At 47.5% G+C, this 21,388-nt stretch overlaps 1 protein-coding gene across 4 annotated transcripts in view; it reads left to right on the top strand.

Annotated features, from left to right (window-relative positions):
- Nucleotides 1-21,388, top strand: part of SLC25A22 (solute carrier family 25 member 22) — a 51,132-nt gene that overhangs the window by 12,628 nt on the left and 17,116 nt on the right. For all 4 annotated transcript variants that reach the window (XM_021555195.2, XM_077784237.1, XM_077784239.1 and 1 more), the window contains exons 2-4: nucleotides 10,358-10,464; nucleotides 14,482-14,607; nucleotides 17,769-17,824. In XM_021555195.2, the coding sequence (XP_021410870.1) occupies nucleotides 10,445-10,464; nucleotides 14,482-14,607; nucleotides 17,769-17,824 (202 nt within the window). In that variant the 5' untranslated portion in view covers nucleotides 10,358-10,444. The remainder of the gene's footprint in view (nucleotides 1-10,357; nucleotides 10,465-14,481; nucleotides 14,608-17,768; nucleotides 17,825-21,388) is intronic.

Below are 21,388 nucleotides of genomic sequence, written 5' to 3'. Positions count from 1 at the left end.
AGTATATTGCAGGGAGGAGAAAAAAACAGACAAAGTCTGGGTAGATAAATACCTGCTGGGATATTTCCGATGCTGCCCAGAGGTAGTGATTTCCCTCCCCTCCTCCTTTTTCCTTTGTTTCAGGAGCAGGAAGGGACACTGCTTGGCTCGAAGTTGTGGAATGCTTAGTACACACCAAGACAGGAGGATTTTTCCAGGACAGCTTTTTTAGCCAGTGTTGTGGCTATGTCTGGGATAGAGTTAATCTTCTTCCTAGTAGCTGGTACGGTGCTCTGTTTTGAATTTAGTATGAGAACAGTGTTGATAACTCACTGATACCTTAGTTGCTGCTAAGTACTGCTCACTCTAAATCAAGGACTTCTCGGTTTCCCACTCTCTGCCAGCGAGGAGGTGCACAAGAGGTTGTGAGGGAGTGTGGCAGTAGGAAAGCTATGACATAGACACCATGGTGGAACCATGGTGGGATGACTGCCATGACTGGAGTGCTGCAGTGGATGACTATATGCTCTTCAGAAGGGACAGTCAAGGAAGGAGAGGCAGTATCCATCTATTAGGGAGTGTTTTGACTGTTGAGAGTGAAGGGTAGTGATGATAAGGCTGAGTGCCTGTGGGTGAGAATCAGGGAGAAGGCTAATAAGGCAGACACCTGGGAGGAGTATGTTACAGACCACCCAACCAGGATGAAGAGACAATGAATTATTCTATGAGCAACTGCTTCGTGATTGCCAGCCCTTGTTCTTGTGGGAGACTTGCTAGATGTCTGCTGGAAGCTCAGTGCAGCAGAGAGGCAGTCTAGGAGATTCCTGGGCTGTGTGGAAGATAACTTCTGACACATCTGTCAGAGAGCCCAGCAGGGCTGTTTACCTGCTGGGAGATGTGGTGGTTGGAGGCAGTCTGGGGCACAGTGACCATGAAATTACAGAGTTTTCAGTTCTTGATGCAGTAAGGAAAGAGGTCAGCAAAGGGGGTCCAGGAAGGCTGAACATACATTAAGAAGGAAATTTTAAAGATGCAGGATTCCTATGTGCCAAAAAATGAGCCAGCAAGGAGAGAAGACCAGCCTAGTAGAATAGGGAGCTTTTGCAGGAGCCAAGGGGGGTTAAAAAAAGGGTTTGTGACATTTGAAAGAAGGGGCAGGTGACTCAGGAAGAGTACAAGGACATTGTTAAGTCATGTAAAGAGAAGATTAGAAAGGCAAAAAAGCTCAGCTAGAGCTCAGTCTTGCCAGTGCTGTGAAAAGTAATAAAAAGTGTTTTCATAAATACACTAACAACAGAAAAGAAAGCCAAAAAGAAGCCCCATCCTTTATTGGATGCAGAGGAAACAGCAACAAAGGCTGAGGAAAAGACTACTTAATGCCTTCTTCGTCTCAGTCTTTACCAGTAAAACTGAATATTCTTAGGGCAACTGCCCCCCTGATCTGGTAGACAGGGACAGAGAGAGCACAAAATCCAGGAGAGCAGAAAAGATCCCCAGCAATCCAGGAGGAAGTAGTCAGTGGCAAGGAGACTGATGGAGCTGGGGCTAGCAGCTCACCAGGCTAGCCATGCTAGCCCCAGGGCAGGACTGCCAGGAGTCCACTGTGGGCACAGCAGTGACCTGAGCTGTCAGTCCTTCCCCTCTGCAGCCTCTGGTTTGGCCACAGTGAAGCAGCACCATCCCAGGGCCACACACTTTAAGGCATCCAAGAGGAGCAGCTCTGTGGTTGGTTGAGTGTTGCTCTGGTGAGGTACTGCTGCAATTTGGCCTGAAAAGATGCTTGTTCCTCACAGCAGGGTCACTGGCACCCCTTTCTTTCAGCAGAGAAAGCTGAAAGCCAGTAGCCCTGGTTTCATTGCTGGTGGGGATTGAATGGTTCCTTTCAGGCCCCAGGACCAGCTCAGTGCTCTACCTCATTCCTACTGAGTGAGATAGAATCAGACTTAACTTTCCCTTGGGTTTCTTGGTTGGTTGTTTTTAATTACTGCTTTGTACATGGTGGTTATTTTCTAAACTGGGAGGGGGGAATGCTTTTCTACTCAGCCTCTTGGCAGAGTACCCAAGAGAAGGATTTGCACCAAGTTTCTCCATGGTATGTCCTCCCAGTTCAAAGGGTTGGTCTGTCTGTCACTGACAGCTTTTGCAGTAAGTAAAGACAAGTAAAGACAAGTAAAGGCTCTGCCTTTTTGTTGACCAACACAGGTTATTGAAAAGGAGCGCTGTATGTAAGTTCTTAATTGTTCTCCTTGCTCTCTCGCTCCATCTGCCAGACTCCCAAAAGCTCAGCAAAGTTGTCTTCTTTCTCCAACTAATGCTGCAGGTCTCTGTACTTTCATAAAACCTGGTATAAAGAACAGATGCAGAAGAAGGTGGATTTAAAAATATTTAGAATTGCATCAGTTCAGCATGTGACTACATGATTTCTCAGGTGGCACTTGGAAAGGTGAATTACTGGCAATAAGCACCCACTTAATATTTGTCCAGTAACATCCAAGGTGCACTTGCTTGTATACCAGTACGATCATGTGCAGGCCATTTTACTGTCTGTCAGCTTGTGCTTCAACTGCTGGCTCTGCAGCTGCAGAATAACCTAACCCATTATAATCTTAATTTAAATAACCATTTTATACAAAAGTTGCTACATTATATATATGTGTGTGTGTGTGTGTCATTGTATTTGCATATGAATTGCCTGTTCTGTGGCTACCTCTTACAGATCCTTTTGAATTAGTGGAGGGACTAGCAAGTTTCTAGAGACCAAAGATTGGAATTCACCACTATTTTCAAGGAAGTGCTGGGCCTGAATTTTTGCTATGGCCATGCTTTGGCCTCATATGACCACATCACCGAAGATTTTATGATGAGATGCATGGAAAGGATTTTCAGCCCTCTGGTACCTACTCCAAGACAGTTTGCTTTGAGCATGAGTAGTTGTCCTAAATTTAGAGGCTTGTTACTTGTGTTGTAAGTGTTCAGAGGAGTGACAGGGCAACAGATGTGGCATTTGTGCAGAGCAGAAGAGCCAGGTCTTTTGAGACTTGACCCAATTGCCTTTTTGAGAACTTTGAGAGGAGGCAGGTTGAAATGGGAAGAGTGCCAGCAGCTCCCATGGGTTTCCTTTGCTCCCCTCTGTGTTGCCAGGGGAGCTGTGAGCACTTTTAGACCTGTTGTCTCTCCTGTGAGGGAAGATACTGCCTTAAGAGTGTTTTAATGTCGTGTCCTTCAGTGGAGCACTGTGTTCTCAATAAGATGACTGCAAGCTCATTTGTCCTGCTGAAACCTTCCCTCCTGCTCCTTCAACTTATCATCTCCAATGTCTTTGATACCACGACTTCCCACGTGAGCCCTGGGTGAGTCACTTCTCCCAAGGGCTGTCCTTACTCATCCCATCGTGCAGCTCAGTTGCAAAATCTCCAGGACAGGGACTTTCTTTGACTGAAGGTCAGAGCAGTCCCTAAAATGACAGATCCCAGGTAGGTCTTGGGGCCTTTTGGTGTGCTGATAACCATGTCCAGCTTCAAGATGAGCATTAGCTTTCTGTCTCTTGATCCAGGGCAGTTACCCAAGACATGCAGATTTGAAGGATGTATCTGCTGTTTCTTCCAGACCAGCACATGCCTGTTCTCCAAGTCTTTTCTGTCTTGGCTGATGGCTTGGCATCTCGGTGTTAAAGGGATCTTGCTGATGTAAGAAGCCTCCATGTGACTCCTTTTGTAAAGCAGTAGGGCAAATGGCTTCTGCTCTAATGTAAGTAAATTGCTGTTTTTTTGGCCTGGAGAAGCTCTCCAAGTCAGGAAGGCACTTCTCTTACTGCTCACAGTGCCTTTTGGAGGCCTTGCTCCAAGCCTTAGCTCTCACAGAGATAACAGGAGGTGCTTGTTGTCTTGTTGTCTTTGCTTACTGCAAAAGATTTCTCAGCAAAGCAGGCAAAGTTGCATGGTGCTGTACTGGGAGTGGGGACCCAGCCTCTGTTTACAGCAGGATGGAGAGCCCAAAGGGAAGGGAGTAGGAAAACTGGGTGTGTTCCTCCTACTCTGACTGCCTGGAGGCAGGAAATTCTCCACCTGCTTCCCTGCTGTTTTGTCCACTTGCTTTCCAGTGATACCTGCTGCTCCACTCACTTTGATCCTTGCTTTGGGGTCAGCAGCTGTGTTGGTTTTTCCCAGTGTGCCTGAGACCAGGCAGACAGAGGGACAGCTGCCAGGAGCAGTCAAGGCTTTGCCTGATGTCTTTGGTAACTCTTTTGCTTTGCAAGGAGGTGACCCTGGTGACTGAGGGCCGCATGCAAATCTACTGTTGTGTGAATCTCCTGTATTCTCAAGTGAATCCTGGTGGAGAGGATAGTTGCAACAGTGTGCATGCAGTATCAGAATACAGGATATTGCTGTAGTCCCAGGAGCTTGCAGGATTGTCCCCTGGGATACTTGCAACATGGGCCTGTTGTAAATCCTCTTTTGTTGCAGCATTTTGGGTGACTGCACTGGTTTGGATGTGGTGAGTAAGTATGTCTGCTAAGATGTTGGACTGTTTTTGTTCAAGGCTTGTGTTTTTCCTAAGCTGGAATGTTGGCATAGACACGGGGTGTTCCTTAGGCTGCCAACTGTGGTTTGAAATCCTTCTCTAGGTGAAGGGCAAGTCAGTGATGAAGCTGGAATGCGAGCTCAGGAGTCCTCATTGCTATTCGAGAGTTTTGTTCCTCTTTTTCCCCTTCTGTGGGCATTCAGGTAAATCTGTACTGCACCACCTGCAGTTGCAAAGCCAAACACTTCTACAGCACGCCCCCAGCCAGGGAATTTGCCTGTTCCTTTGTGGCACACAGGAGATGTTCTCTCCTCACGGCGTCTCTCAGCATGACGTTAAGGCTCCCCGGTGCACAGGGAGAGTGAGGCTGGACACGGGGTGGAGTTTGCCTGCAGTTTTGCAAGGCTGCCAGCCTGACTGTTCTCACAGTGATGGGTGGGGGCACCCATCCCGACCAGCCTGCGGGAAGCTGTACGAGACACAGGTCAGTTGTGGAGGATGGGAAGGGACTGCTGCAGCCAAGAGTCCTTGCAGGGGCTATTAGGGAGGAGTGCCCTGCCTGCTGAGGCTCTGCATCCCGTGCCTTGCCAGCTGAGTGGGCCTGTGCCACTGAGCCTGTCCCTGGAGGGTGTGAGCAGCCAATGGTGCAGGCGGCTGGCATGGCACCTCCCCGCTGGTACTTTGGCCTTTTATCACCTGAGGCAAGGGGGAAGACTGCCTTTGGCTTGGTGCTTTCACAACCCAGTGTGCTACGGGTACAGCTGGCTGCTGCCCACGAGGCAGGTGAGTTTGCATGTGCAGCCCTGGGGCTTCTGTCTGGTGGCAGAATGGTGTGAAGGGGCCGTGCAGCTGGAGAGGTGACTCTCTGTGTTGGTGGAGAGCATTCACCAACGTGTTTGAGAGCTGCTCTGTTTTCCTGAGGACTAATGCCTTGCCAGGTCCTGCAAGGAAATTCCTGTCAGTCCCTGCTTTCAAGGGCCTAAAGGCAAGCAGGCAGCAAATTAAACTGCCTCTTATTTTCTCTAAACTCTCTGTACCAAACTGTTCTGAGCAGGCAAGAGCCAAATTGACTGCTTCTCCCCAGGTGACATTACCTGGTGCCAACTCCCTTGTGCACTTTGTGCCTGTCATGCATCTAGAAAGCAGCTCTCTCAGGAAATATTTGCAGGTTTATTTTGCACTCCTTAAACCTTATTGTGATGACAGCTTTTCTCCTGTCATTAACAAAATTTGGCAGTGTCCGCACCTTCAGATGCATTTGTGCTGTGAAGGGAGGTCTGCTGATCTCAGAGGGTTTATCCTCTCCCAGCAGGAGAAGGAAGTTGCTGATTCCTTTCCCCTGCCATCCCTGACTGTGAATGGCTGTGTGGCAGTGTCCTCTTCACACAGTGGATGCTGACACGGCTTTGTTTCCTCTGCTCACCTTCTGAGACCTGTTTCTTGACATCAGCTTCTCTCACTGGGGCTTTGAGTTTGTCTGCTCTCAAGCCAAATAGAAGTATGTGGAAGGGAGGCCTGACTTCCCATTCTGCTGTTTATTTTCAAGGTTGTAGTTTAGAAGTTGGCTTTCAGTGACAGCTCCAGCATGTGCTGGCCTCCAGTTCTGTCTCATTCCTGTCTGACTGCCTGGCACAAATACTTGTGCTGGCATGAAATCAGGGATGGGGACACGGCTGGGTGTAGGGAGAAGACAGGTTTGCTTTCTTCGGCCACAGCACCAGCTGACATTTGCTAAAGGTTTTCTGTCAAACCGGCAGCCTGTGTGTGCTCAGACAAATCAGCCTGTGCAGCAGTCTGAGCCTGAGAGGATGTGCTCAGCTGCCCTGGAGCTGCTGGGGGGTGGATCTGGAAATGGGAATACTGGCAGAGGGCAGAAGTGAAGAGCTGGCCTCTGGGAGGTGTGGGGGATGCTGCTGGCAGGACTGGGGGAGCTGGTGGACTGTGAGCCCACAGCTGGCTTGGAAGATGGCAGCTGTGGCTCTGGCAGCCTGGCAGGGGAAGAGTGGGAGAAGGAGGGTGCAGTACCTGGCTCAACTGGGGGTAGAGCAGTGGCATCTGGGAGTAGAGGTGGCAACCCACATCTGTAGGGCAGTGTGGTGGCACTAAATGCAATAAGCAAATTCAGAGACGTGTGGGTAAGTTCAACTTGTTTCTTCTCTTGTAATGTCCTGGCTTGTGGAGATGTTGGTCCAAGCTTACTGGTGTGATGCATTAATGAGACATGATGAGGTCTTTGTGCTCCCCTCCATGCCTCACGCCAGGCTGTGATTCTCTAGTAAGCACTTCTCCTTCAGGTGATAAGGCAAAAACTGGAGGTTGAAAGTTCAGCCCCATGACCCATGGGATCAGGAGAGCAGATACAAAGGTTGGCCTTCCTGGAGAACACCTCATTGTCTGAGATGTGTGGCAAGGCAGAGGAGAAAAACAGTACCACTTGACCGGTGACATAGGCTGTGAGGACCAGATACATCCAGGATTGCATTGTGGTATTTCTAGTATGGCTGTTCTGTCACTGTCAGGAGCTGACTTTTGGGAGGTGAGAAAAAGGAAAGGCAGAATTGAGGAGGCTCCTATGTGTCAGCATGAGTTTTGTGCCATTTGCACTGCTTCGGTGTGTGTGTGGCTCTGAAACTAATTTGCCTGATCATTTTAATAAATGTAAAAGGGATGTCCTGGTGTGCAAGTAATGGGGCATTAATCCATGCCTAGCTGTGTTAACAGCACTCTAAAAAGGAAATACTCCCATGCTGTTCTCACTGTTGTAATTATGGGATGTTCAATTTAGGATCCCCTTCCACGAAGGCCTCTTTGGCTTTCAGGTGTCTCTCTGGTGACTCTTATTTCACTTCTTAAAACAGTTTCCTCACAGTTCCTCAGCTCCTTTTACCATACAGGTTCCCAGTTCCAGCAGTGCCATTGTCCTGATGTTTAACCATACAAAGATTTTCTGAGGCATAGTACCTTTTTGGTGCTGCTGGCTTGTCTGCTGTGCCAGTGCAGGTTCTTGATGACAGATTTCCTAGGAAGATGCAAACCCTGCTCCCTGACACTTCTCCCACAGGAAGCTTTGGAGCTACACCCTGCTTGGCTGCAGATGCTTGCTTGCTTTTATATGCAGTTTTTGGCTTCTGACAGCCTGTGTTCCTGGGAAGACATACTTAGGTCTTTATTTAATTGCTTTCATTTAGGTTAAAAGTATAATGTTGTTCTGGATTTGTTTTTTAAATGTCCTATAAAATTCCTGGCATTCTGTTCCCAGCCAGTTTTGCCCCCTCTTAGACTACAGAACCATAGCAGCTATTTTCCTACCCTGGAAGTGACTGGAGTCTGACTCAGCTCAGAAACTCCCTGACCAGGCCACTGGAGCCTTCATCATTCACCCTCTTTTAAGGGACTCAGGGAGTTCTGCAGATTACAGCAAAGTGGTCAGATAGAGCTTGGGGTGACTTAGGGTTTGTTTTGCAAATGATCATTCGTTGGAGCTCTCTTTAAACAAACAGAGCTCAAATAAGCTTTCCACTTCATTGCATTAAAATCCCTTAATTCATTAAAATCCCCTGGCCACAGACGTTCAGGCCTCTGCCGTGCCAGGTGCTGTTTAAACAGTTATCAAGTGCTGGTGTCTGCTGTAAAATGATCACATTGTTTGCTTCCCGTCGCTGGTCCACGAGTTGAGTGGCTTTTGTTAGGGGAGATGATACTAGTCCTGGTATTTGCTGGCTGTACAGCCAGCACCAAGGAAACCTGTAACTTTGCCCAGCTTTAAACCCAGGAGGGTTGTTTTTACCCTATCTTGCAGTGCAGCTGCAGCAGGAGCATCTGATCCTGTTGGGACGCAGCAGCAGTTTTCCAGCTGGATCAGACAGCTGCAGAGGACTCTGTAGTTCCTGGGCAGGTGGGGAGCTGAAGCCAAAAGTCAAGAGAAAAAAAGGCCAGAGAGAACTAAACTCAGCTGTTCCAAGTCCCTCTTGGTGCAGAGGGAATCCATTGCCTTACTTGCATCAGCAGGTAAGAAACAGCCCTATGATATATTTGTATGTCCATCTTGGTGTCTCACTCTTTTGGCTACCTGCCTGTGAGGAATATTAGCAGCCTTGCTGTCTTTTCTTGCTGTTGCCCTTTGTGGTGGATGCCTGTCCTCCTGAATGCTCCTCTGCATGGAAAGGTGCAGCAGAGGCAACAAGGAGGGTGTTTTGCCAGAACTTTGAGCAGGTTGTCAGGACCATTTGGTGCATGTATTTTGTCAGGCCTAGCTCAATAACACAAGTTTATTGAGGATGTAGACATTATCAAGTGAGTTTTCACAATTCATGACTTGTTTACAACAGGGTTACAGGCTTTCAGCTACTGGTCTTCCTGTATTTTGATATTTTTGTCTTATTCTGGTTAATTTGATAGAAAACTAGAAAAAAGGTATAAGTGATTTTTACTGGGAAAATGCACACTTAGCTGATCTGGGCTTTTTAAGGTCTGCAGCCACAGATCAATTTGGATCAGGCAAACTGTCTGAAGAGGAGTCACAGAAGGGATAACAGCATACTGCAGTGGGTGAGGTTTGTGTGCAGTGTTTTGAGGAGGAGTGCCTTTCCTTAGGGAGCTCCATGTGCTGGTCTCTCCCAGCTCTAGCTGGGTGTGGGGCTGCAGAAAAGGCAGTTTCAGTCTCATGTCGTCCAAGGGTGGGACAGTACAAATGGTTTCATGCTGTCCTATCCTTGGCACTTGATATAACAGGAGGGAACCTGAACTCCTTCCTATACCTGTTTACACCATCACTAGCCCTTCACACTGTCAGGGACCTTCTATTCTCAGGAATGTACTGAGAGCCACTTATCTCCAGAGCAGAAGTGCCAGCCTGTAAGCCCCTCTGTTGGATATGAGATTCTGTGTGTCTTAGGAAATCTGCAGTAAAGGAGCAAATTTCATTCCAGAGGGAAAGGGCAAAGGTGCTTCCTTTGCTTCTGGCTCAGCATCCATGTGGCAAGTGAAAGGGAAGAGGGAGGAAGTTGGCTGAATATTGCTGAGACACCTGCAGAAAGTAAAGGGCATCTGGTTCCCAGGCTGGTGGTGAGGAGATGAAGGCATCTCCAGAAAGCTGAAAGTTGTGGCCGCTTCTGAAATTTTCTCTGGTGTCCAGATTTCTTTGTGTGGTGACTTCTAACAGCTCTCATTAAACAGTAACAATTAAGAGTCTTAGAGAGAACTGATTCCTGCAGTCTGGCACTGAGCTGAAAGGAGTGGTCCAAAGGGCAAAGTGGCATCAGTAGCTTGGAGAGGGAGAGGCATTGCTTAAAAAGCAGTGTTGGCATAAGACTGAACAAGGGCTGTCTGTTTAAGCTTGGAAATAGGTGAAAGATAGTGATCTCTGGAAGAGCAGTGTTTTGAAGGCTGTCCTTTGGACACAGCATGTATGTGTTGAAGGGAAGTGCTAAAAGAGTCTTGTGATGACACTTGACTCTCTTGGGCTGGCTGGGTGGACCTGCAGAGGGTTGGGGATGCACATGGCATGGTGTGAAATACTCTCTGAAGTTGGAGAGAAGTGACAGACATGGCTGTCCTGGCTTCTGGGCAGAGCTTGTGCCCTGCCTGGCTGCTGCCCTTCCTTGTATGCTGCTAGAACCTGATGACCCTGGCAACTCTTCCCTCCATATGTCCTTGTATATTTATATTTACACACATACATTTATAAGGCTCCCTCTGGAGCTCAGTCTCCTCTTTGAGGAGGAGATCAGGTGCTCCCTTAAGTCACTTGTGTCTCAGCTGTCCTAACCCTACAGCCTGCCTGCCAAGTAGCCCCTGAGATTTAAGAAGAGTCTAAGTGTCTCAACTTTGTTCTTGGTGTCCTTCTGTCCTTTCCCAGGAAGAAACTGAAGTGAGAAAGACGTGACTGAAAAAGAGCAATTGGAAGGAGCAGATTCATTTCTTAACAAGATCAAGTTTGAATTAAATGGCTGATAAACAGATCAGGTAACTTTTTTTTTTTAATTGTGTTTTAGGTTTTTCTTTTAAAATCTTTCAAAGTTATTTCCATTTGAGATCCAGGAGGTTGGAGGAAATCACCTGATCATCTCTTCCAGCCTTAAAAGTTTTGATTCTTTCTCTTCTCCTTTCTTACCTGCTTTTTTTTGAACCTTCTCTTATTTTTTGTCTCTGCCATGTTGTCATACCTCTGCTTTCTTCAGTCCTTTTTTCTCATTGCCTTTTTCTTTCTACCCTCTGCTTTCTACCCTGCATGAGTCTGTTCCTTTTTGTTTCTTCTTTCAAAGGTCACCCTGACCTGCTGACTTCAGCTGCTGGCATCAAGGGAGCAAAGCCAGGTCCTTGACCAGCCAAGGATGCAGTACTTGTAATAACAAAGTCCACATAGCCTTGTGCCTTGTGCCCTTACTCTGCAGACAGTCAAGGCTTGAGTGATAGCAGGAACATGAAGTACCAGAAATTATTAAGGACACTTATGTGCACAGTGGAAACTTAGGAGTATTGGTTTTGGTAAAGGCTGCATTTGAGCCTTCTCTGGAAATGAACTGGGATTAATTTCCTGGAAAGACACAGTTCTACCCTTTGCTTCCTAAAACTGTGGATCTGCACAGTCCTCCACATGGGTTTAACTTTTTGCTGCTTGTGAAGTTGCCCCAGCTAAATTACTCCTGCATGCTGTGGGATTCCTGTGGGGTTTTTCATGTTGCTTTTCTAACATCTACTTTTCCAGGTTACCAGCTCAGGACAGGTGGGGTGAGTGGGTGAATGAAAGATGGAGACAGAGGGACAGGACTTGGCAGTGCCCGAATGCTACAGGCGAGAGGGCTGCCCCTTCTTAGCATTTGCCATGATTAGGATATCTTCCTGTACGCCTGTCTTCTGCAAATGTAAACAATCCTGAACTGTGCTGATAAAAAAGATTTAGCCATCATCTGCTATCCAATTCGGAGAGCACTTGAACTCTTCCAACACACCCATGAAGGGCGTGCTGAGATTCACCTCCTTGGAGGTGGCAGGTCTATGCTCCCGATAACCTCAGCAAAGCAAAAGGATCAGATGTCTGTGACTGTTTGAAGCCTGGTATTTTGAAGGAAGTGGAGACATGTCCTACAAGAGGAGATGTGTCCTGCAAGATGTGTCCTGGCTCCTCCAGTGTGCTCTTGGCAGTGTGGGCAGGAGCTTGCTGGCTACAGGGACTAGTTAAAAGGACTGAGGAGGAGCACTAGAAGAGGAGAACTGGAATGCCTTTGTATCCCTTCTTGTGTTAAACTGAGCAAATGGCTTTATTTGCATGCTAGCCAGTGTTGTCCTCATTTCACTAAGCCCTGCACACATAGGTAGTGAGAGGCAGTAGCTGTGCAGAAGCTAAATAGGCCAGAGAGACCAGGCACAGTGGATTCTTATCCCTTGAGAGAGCAGAAAGCACTGATGTGTGAAGTGGGATGACTCAGTCACAGGGGAAAATGCTTTTGATTCAGGTGCAGTGGTCTTTGTCTGATGTTCTTCTCTGTGCCTCAGATCCCTCACCACTCCTGCTTTGGTCATCTCTCCAGTTGATGGGACCATGTGTCTTCAGTGGTCACAGGCAGCCAAACCAAGCAGATTTTTTTCTGTCACCCCTTAGTAGAACAAAATTGACAGCAAAGGACTAAAATCAACAGCAGTGGTTTGCTGCATGGTGAGATCAAAGGCACTGCATTTCTGCAGCAGTGCATGTGGAACTTAATCTCAGTGTCTTGCTGGATACTGCCCCACGCCCATCCCTACTAGTGTCCCCCTGCAGTTCATGGGGAGATCTGGATGGTTAGATTCAGGTGTGGTGGGAGTATTGAGCAAGGGTTTCTCCCCCACAGCCAGAAGGAGAGGTTGTCTGCAGCCTCAGATTTTTGGCTTGCCCAGGCACATCAGATGATTCCCTTTTACTGCTGGGGTCTGGGCTGAAACTGGGGAATCTCTTGCACGTACAGTAGAAGCAGGCAGGACCTTTGTGTCTGTGTCTCAGTCCCACCTAAAATAAACCCTGTGATGATTTCACTTTTGGAACAGGTTGAGAAAGGCAAGTCTTTGCTTGTCCTAGGTGTTTCAGGGACACTTAGAGAAGCGATAACAGTGCTGAGGCTGGAAGGGGGCACTGGTGGTGCCTCGCAGTCTGTGGCCTGCCAATAGTGACTTCAGAGCTGAATTTGGGGAGGCTGATGTGATCCTGTCTTCAACATCTTCCTTCTCTGTGGTGTCTCCATCTTGGCACACTTTTATCTGGTCTCTAACCTCCTCCTTCAGTGTTGACTGTAGGTTAAATAAAGAGAACACAATGATGTGAAGCTTACTGTTTGAAATTTTCCTATGTCCTGAGAACAAGCTGAGTGTAGGAGTTTGCAGGCAAATCTATTCTGTTCTCAGACTGTGGCATAAAGATCCCTGAGGCAACAGTCTGGAGCTGGTGAGGTCTGAAAGCCTGGCTCTGCACTGAGCTTGTGCACTGATTTGGGCCTGCCTTCCTGAAGTACTGTGCTGATTTAATCTCAGTCAGCACTGTCTAGTTTGGAGCTATAGGCTGAGCTCAGATCTGTCTTCCTGTCTTCGGCACCTCTTATTCCAGCTGTGCTGGCCCTGGGGCTGTGTGTGTTGCATTGGTGTTAAAGGAGGAAGGAGCTTAAGGTGCAGGACAGCAGAGGCTGAAAGGAGTGTGTAAATGTATGTCAGTATGTAGATTTGAGGTGTCAAGATCATGCTTAGCCCTTTTGGACAAAGGCTTTTAACCTTGAGTCTCCATATCCTGCCTTTCCCTCAGGCATGGCTCCTTATTGATCCTCTCTGCATTTGCCCCTTGATGCAGAGTGCTCTAGAATGCTGCTGGGGTGAAGATGTTTGCAGGGCTTCACCCCGCCATGCCTGGCCAGTCTCAGCACTGCTGCTTCCAGAGGGGAATGCAGTCCATCCCCCCATCCAGAACAGCCAGTCACCGCCATGAAAGGCAGTGTGCCAATTCCCCCAGTGGGAGGATAGGCCTCACAGGCTCACCCAGCTGCAGTCTAGGACTGCTGTCAGCCACCAGCTTAATATCTGACACATCCTGTGTTCAGGGAGCCATATCCTGTGCTTTATTGGAGGGAGCTGACTCAAACAGGCTTTCTTTGTCTCTGTGTGCAGTGGTTTATTGAGCATGTAAGTGCAGGACATTTTTCTTAATTGAATTTGCTGGGAACCCATGTTTAGCTGACGTGGCTTTTGCTCAGTGCCACTTGCAAGAATTCTCTGTGGGAACACAAAGGGGAGTGGAAAAAGCCCTGTGCTTCAGAAGCACGTGCAATGAGCCAGGTTTTGATTTCCCCCAGAGGTACGAGCTCACATCTCCGCATCTGCGGCCATGCAGGCTGCCAGCCCGGTGGTTTTGCTGGGCTGCTGCTTTGTGTGTGTGTGTGTTCCCCTGGCCCTGGGAGATTGGTCTGGAAGCAGTTTCCTGTGGCTGTGGCCATCTGCTCCATGGCTGCCAGCTGGGTGCTTCTGCTGGGCCATTCCCACATGACGGTAGCAGCTGATGTATCACGAACCTCTCATTAGCTGCGGATCTGATTGTGGTGCAGGAAAGCGTTTGTCAGTAAACCCGCTTGCTCAGATGCCATCAGGCCCTAACTGAAGGCTGTCCATGTGGTAGATGGTCCAGCACTCAGTCTTTTCTCCTCTAGGGACTACAGAAATCCCCAGGTCCTGGTCAACAGGATTTTTTCCTGCTCCTGGTAATGTGTGGGTTAGGTGTTTGGCTCCACTCCACTCATCAGTGGTTTGTGCTGATGGTATATGCAGCTTTCTCTGCCTCCCCATATACACAGCAGGAACCAAGCTTTGCTTTGTGGAAGAGCTTCCTTTGTGCTGGGAGGGACAGCTTTGTCTTACAGCAATGCATTAACTCTAGTCATGCAAAAGAGCTCAGCTCTTTCCTCTTTCCCTTCCCTGATACTACCCAGTGCTAAGACATCTGTTTCTCTCTCTCTCATCCCCTTACAGTTTACCTGCCAAGCTGATCAATGGAGGGATAGCTGGGCTGATTGGGGTCACCTGTGTATTTCCAATTGACCTGGCAAAAACTCGCCTGCAGAACCAGCAGAATGGTCAACGGATGTACAGCAGCCTGTGAGTACTGCCCACATGGGCACCATCCCTCGGGGCTTTCCCTGGGGAGTCCTTCCACTTTGTTACCTCTTTCAGGTGAGCTCAGCATCTCTAGGAACTGGACTGTCCTCAGGAAAGCCAGGGGACAGTCTGGAGCCAAGCTGTGCTAGAGCAGATGAAGCAAATAGAGCAGCTATTGAGGCTGCTGAGCCAAGCAGAGGAGTTCTCTGCAGAGGGTACATCTGTTTGCATCCCTTGTTCGGGAGCAGCGTGTTCACTACCCAAAACACAAGGAATCCTGATCACCCGATCCCAAACACAAGGAGTCTGCTGAGCTAGTCAGGTGCCTGAGGGAGTTTCTTCCTCTGTTCTGTTTCCATTGGTCTGATATTGGAGATCCTTCCTTTGCTGTATCAGTGTTAAAAAGAGGAAGCAGTTGCTCATTCCCAGTCTAGAGCATTGCATGTGGGCCTTTTGAAGGATCATAGGCTGACACATGCTATAGTCAGACCAGCCATCCAGTGTCTAAAAATGCCTCAGGTACTGCACCTATAGGAAAAGAAGGCATGAGTGTATCCAGCCCACCAAATTCACTTGGAGTTTGTGTCAAGTGCTTAGGGCTGCATATCTGCTGTGGGAATGTGTACCACACTTAACCACAAGATGCTTTATCCTGAGAACCAGTTTTCCAAAAGAATTTGTGGTATTGAAGGGAAGAAGGCACTGGGCCTGGTGAGGTTTGTCCTATCTTGCTACAACTTTGTTTAGAACAAGTGTAACCTGATCCCTGTTCCTCCACACCATCTTTTCCTCTTTCCTGCCCAGGAGAATTTGAGGCAGAGAGGGAATAGAAAGGAAATGCTCTCTATGCTGATGGCTTTAGTCTCTGTGTCTCCTTGCTCTAGCTGATGACATGAGCTTAAGCTGTAGGCTCCTGTGCTCTCAGCTCCCTGCGCTGTCAGTGTGCCCTGACTTGTTGGCAGGATGTGGCCACCCATGTTGCTTTGCATCCCCTTTTGTTGTGTCCTGCTCCTACTGTAGATTGCTTCACCTCCCTGAGGATCCCTTATCTTTGTGACCTGACAGCAGGAGTAGTTTGGGCAGGTTGAAGAGCTTGTAGGCACCCCTTGGGACTGCATGCCAGGATTTCTCATGCCTGGAAGGGAGCTTGGTAGGAGAGAGGCTTTTAACCTCCAGCAGTCAAGTGCAAGTCAGCTCCATAGCCAGGAATTGCTGTGATATGAGGAGCTGTTAAGGAAAACATAAGGTTTACCTTGTATATTTGAACTGGCTGCTTCTAAGAATAGGAAGGGCTGAGCTTTCCTAAGAAAGTTTCCCCTGTTACAGCAGCTTATTTTTCTGGAAATGCTGCATGCCCATCAATACTAGATTTCCTGATTACACCAATTATGTGGTGTCCGCTGAATACCCAGGAAAGGCAGCATGTTCCTTTAAAATCTTGGCTCTCTTACTTTAAGATAGCATGCCTTACTTCAAGATAGCATGCCTTACTTCTGGTTGGCTCAAGACATCTTTGGCATCAGGGGAACCTTTCACTTGAAAAAGACAAAGACACTGGAGGACTTCTGAGGGATGAAGAGAGCTTGGCTTTTGGGCTGTGCTGCTCCAGGTGTGTTATTGTGGAGGTTTTATTTGAGTATCATTTTAGTTGGCTGTTGGCTCCCTTTTTCCAGAGAGAGAAGAAATCTGGATGTGGCCTTGGCTGCATCTTGTTCTGCTGCAGCTTGAGGGTTTTAAGTGACATGCAAGCTCTATCCTGATGTGGCAGGGCTGTATGAATATGCTGGGGAGCAGCTCTTCTCACTCCTCTCCCTGCTGCGCCTTGTTCAAAGCAGCATCCCTGGCTCAGGGAAAATGTGTTGCCTCCAGCACTGCAGTCTGAGAACTTGATGGAAGGGATAGGGGAAAGGTGCACTGAGATTTCTGGGGCTTGCTGATGTGTTGGAGGGGCTGCTCAGAAGGGGATAAGTATGTGCAAGTTGCAGGTGCTGGGTGGAATGTGTGAAAGAGGAGACGCCAAAGGATTCAGGGAGTCCTAGAAGAGGGGAAACTCATTGCCATGACTGGTAGCAATGCAAGATGGGCTGTTCACAAATACCTTTAGAACAGTCTTTGCCCAGGTACAGCTATAAAGACCTCAAAGGAGCTCTGTATTTCCTTTTCTTCCACCTCAGCACTACTGCAGAACTGAGAAGTTTACTCCTTGTGTTGCCAAATCTCTTAAAAATGTATTCGTGTTTTCATCAGCCACATTTCTCTTATTGCTGCTTAAAATAACCTTTTATTTGTTAAATTATGTACACATTCATGCATGTGCACCTCTTCATTCCTCTATGGCTAGAGCAAGTACCTGTCTCTTCCCAAAGATCCTAAAGGCAGCATCCCATCTTCATGCAGCTGTGGTCCAGAGAGGAAAACCCTGCCAGGGAATCTCTGCAACCTTCCTGAACCATGACTTTGGATTTGCTAGGTGTGTGTGTCTGTGCCTTCCAAAGCCTTTGAGCCATTCCAGTGCTCTGCAGGGTTTTCCTATTTGTGTAAATGTGTTTGCAATAGGGAAGGTGACAGTTTTCCCCTTGGAGCACAGCACCCTGGCGCGCTCTCCTCAGGGCAAGAGCCTGAGTGCTTGCTGCCTGCTGTGGTACTTGATGTGTTAAAAGTGCTTGCTTTAATCTTTGTGGGAGGCCACAGATGACTGAGTGTTCAGGTCATCTCATGTTTGTGTGCCTTGTGTCAAATTTCACAGAGTAAGACAAACAAGTGAGCATGAGGGGTTTGTCTCCCCTCATTTCCCTTCCAGAGCTGGATTTAAAAATGCTTACATGGGGGTCTGCTTGTTAGAGCATCTCATGTGCATTTGCCACAGGGGACCCTGGATAAACAACCCTTCAGTGACACTCTTCCCTTTTGTGTTTCTAGAAAGCAGACAGTGTGTGCAGGGTGAGCCAGGGGTTTCAAAGCCCCGGTGAATTAGGGATTGAAATTGTACTCAGCCCTCAGCAATGGCACATTCAGAGGCTCCCAGATGCAGTTCCCATCTCAGCTGAGGGTTTTGCTGACAGAATGTAAATGGAAACCACTCCAAGAAATGTGCTTTGTTTTTCTCTGCACTCACCCTCCTTTGAGGTCCTGTGTTTCATCTCCTTCTGTTCTTTTTGCAGGTCCGACTGCCTCATTAAAACAATTCGTTCAGAAGGCTACTTTGGTATGTACAGAGGTGAGTGCAGCTGACTCAGGCACAGCACAGCTTTTGCGTTGGAAGCACTGGTGCGTAAGTAGGAGGCAAAGCTCTGTTCTCTGGCATATAAAGCAATAACCTGGCAATATCCTAGGAGGTTGAACAGTGCAGCTGTTTCTAAAATAAACTCTTCAATGCAGATGTCTATTCAGATACCTACCACTGAGGACTTGAGTCCTCCTCATGACTGTTTTGGTGTTAAAACTTAGTGAACTTCATCTTTACTAGCATTTTAACTGAAGCTGCTGGACTTTGTTTCAGGACTGTATATTATGTTTCCCAGCTTGGGCATGGTAACTTTTGACAGAGGGGCAGTAGCTAACCAGCTCTTAAACTTCTGTGGTTAATGATTGAATTTATGTCAAAACCCTCCACCAGCATGGTCAGACCTGCTGTCTCAAGCATGCCCAAGTGCCTTGTTCAAGCATTAAGACAAGCTGCAATTAAAAAAAAAAAAAAAATTAAATAACCTGACCTCCAGAAAAACTCCCTTGGGATGGTAAGAAAATCAGAGGTTGGTTCAGAGTTGAGCTTTAGCTGTTTGGTTGTTGTGTGCTGACCTGCTAGAAATCTCTTGGTTCCTTGGCTTAGGCTGTCTATTATAGCAGTGAATTCCTCAGTTGACATTATACCTTTTGTAGTTTAAACACAAAATCCCTGTCAGTTTTTAAAGATTTTGAGGAGAGGATGCCAGCAGGCCAAATCGTGACTTCACTTGTAGTAGAGGAAAACATGGAATACATCCTTGGCTTGCAGCACACTCCAACTGGCTTCATTGACCTGAGCTCTGGTTCATTTTGTGTCCTGATAGTCACTTGCCTGCATATGCAGCTTCTATCTGGGGTGCTCAGATAGCATTCTTGGTGGCAGTCAGTCTCTGATAAAGCCTGATTAAAGTTAAGCTTCTATCATTAAGTTGAGTCCTTGCTCTTTGTTTTTTCAAGTGGAAGTCCAGAGATGCTGGCACCTTGCTCTTGGCATGTGTAGTGTCTCTTGCTGATTCTTTCCTACTCCTAAGGAAACCAAGGCATTGTGGCTGGCCAGCCCAGGAGCAGGCATTGGATATTCAGGCAGCATCTCTTGCCCAACTTCCTGGTAGGCGTTTCAGGGGAGTGTGGTGGATGGCAGAGATGGATTGGCTGCTTTGCATCAGCTTTCCTGGGAGCAGGCAACAAGACAAATAACCTCAAGGAACCCTGGCAAGCTCCATCTTTGATGCTAGCAGTGACGTGTTCCCCTTTGATTTTTCCCAGAATCTGGCTGCTTCTGTGTTCCTAGCCAGGATTTCAAGCTTGTGTTAACTTTGGCTGTAAAAGTGCCCTGGCAGGCTGCTTGGCAGGAAGAATAAGCTGTTTGGGGAAACTTACAGGGGAGACTGTAGGACCAAGAGTTTTTGTGAGAATCAAGACTTTTGGGAGACACAGCTTAGTCCTTTGAGGCTTAGAATGGTAGAGAGGATGTGAATCTCCAGGCCACTTGTCATCCCCAAGCAAAAGGATGCAGAGGGTTTTGCATACCTCTTTCTTTTCCCCAATCTTTCCCAAGTCTGGGCAACTTGGTCCATGTCCCTAACTCTGTTCAAGGTGCTGATAGTTGCTTGAAATTACTTCTGACTATTAAATCAGGAGCTGGGTTGGAGAGGCCTTTTTTTAATAGCTCCAGCTCCTTCCAGAAAGTTATAGATACTTCAGCATGGCCATGGTGCCAATGTGAATACTCCCAAGAGCAACAATCCTGGTGTGTGTGCCTCAGTTCTGTGAGCTGACATGAGCAGCCCTTCCCTCCCTCTCAGGGAGAGGGTTGGTGGGTAAAATACATCCAAGATCCATGAAGATTGTGTGATTCTTTACTGGAAAGAAGGTGAAGAGATGTCTGAGCCTTGCAGACAGAGAAATATGGAAATTGGGTGGTGGGTTGGTTCCTGCTCCCTCCAGCTGTCCTAGTTCCCCAGCAGAATTTGCTGAATGACTCACAAGCTCTTATTTGCAGGCTTTAATCTGAAATTGGGAGGATTATATGTTAATGTGCTAAAGTAGCAGTTGCTGCTCCCCATGGAGGAGTCACAAGCACGTCAGTTGTCCCTGCAGATCCTTTGGCCTCTGTCAGAGGAGAGAAAGAGTTTGTTTGGGCACAGCCATTCCTGCTGTGTGACTTCAGGGCTTCTTCATGTGTGAATCAAATCTCCTCAGTGCAGACAGGAGAGTGGCTTGTGTTTGTAGGATGCTTTTCTGCAAATCACCTCTTAAGATATTTGTGTGGGCAAGCAGTCTTTGCTTTCTATGAGTAGCCCATAGCAAACTGTGTGATGTATAAAGCAATCCCAAAATTTCTCTCAAGTTCTTCCCCAGAAGTTGCAGAGATTTTTGGATTTGTCTGGGACAGGAAGAAGAGGAGTTCCCTCATGCTTTTTCCCATGCCACCTGTATAGCAGCAGTGCCTCGATGCTGGATGGTGCTGTCTAGCCCCATCTGTGCTCAAGGAAGTGATGGTGTGCAGCCTTAAAATATGATGCCATGTGAATGAATCCATAGTGCCTGTGGGCTCCTGGTCCCCAAGGGCATCAGTGATAGGGGACCTTGGAGAGATGCTCTCTCAGCTTCCTAATGCAGTCCAGCCAGAAGCCACCTAAAGATCCCAGCACATGTTCAGAGCAATCCCAGTGCTGTTTGCAGACCAAGCGTTTAGCCAAGCTGGCAGGAGCCAAAGGCCCAGATCAGGCTGAGGAAGTTCCCTTTGCTGTTGGTGACATTTGGAGGGTAGCTGCACTTCAGCTGCAGTAGTGTGGCAGCCTTCCCTGGCCTCTGCTAATAATATGTCCCAGTGCTGCACTGGGGATGACTCAGTCTCCCTGTTAGGTAGGTTGCTGGTGGTGTATAAAGATTTCTGTGAGAAATGTGTTTTAATAAAAAAACAGGGCTTGGTGAGAAGAGGGCACCTACAAGTTTAGTTGGCAGACAGCTAGTTTTGTCCTGGTTGATTTTGTTCTTTGTAGTTCTTCCTTACTTATTTTCAAAAAGCTTTGTTTTTTTAATGATTCCTGTTTATTTTTCCATTCTGTTGGTCTGTCTTTGCTTGTGGTACATGTAGCATTGCCTGTAGGCCAAGGTTGGCTTTAGTTAGGGAAGTACCCATTGGCATGGGCAGAATTGAAGAGATTTTACAAAAAGAAGAAGATGCTGTGGAAAGCATACAGCCGGCAGCTGGAGTATCTAATTTCTCCTCCTCCAGTAAATTGAAGCTGTTATGGATTATTCAGGACAGGGATTATCCATTCTCTGCTAAGCAGCTTTACTGAAAATATCAAAGATGCAGGAGAAAATTCAGGTTCATTAACTTTTTTCCTGTATGTTGTGTGTTTTTACCCTCTGCTTTATTTGCAATTGAAAAGAAACTTTGTGAAAGTCTCTTGGTTCCTGAAGGAGGTCAGAGTGTGGAAGTGTACTTCTTGTGTACCTCTCTTGCTTGATAGTTTGGAGTTTGTTTGCTTTCTTTCAGTGAACCCTTTGCACTAGTGTTAAGAGTAGCAGGTTTATGCTTTTTTCC

Source organism: Lonchura striata, chromosome 6, assembly GCF_046129695.1.
Source record: "Lonchura striata isolate bLonStr1 chromosome 6, bLonStr1.mat, whole genome shotgun sequence".
Classification (NCBI taxonomy): domain Eukaryota; kingdom Metazoa; phylum Chordata; class Aves; order Passeriformes; family Estrildidae; genus Lonchura; species Lonchura striata.
The sequence above is the reverse complement of the archived record's forward strand: the minus strand, read 5'-3'. Positions and strand labels throughout refer to the sequence as shown.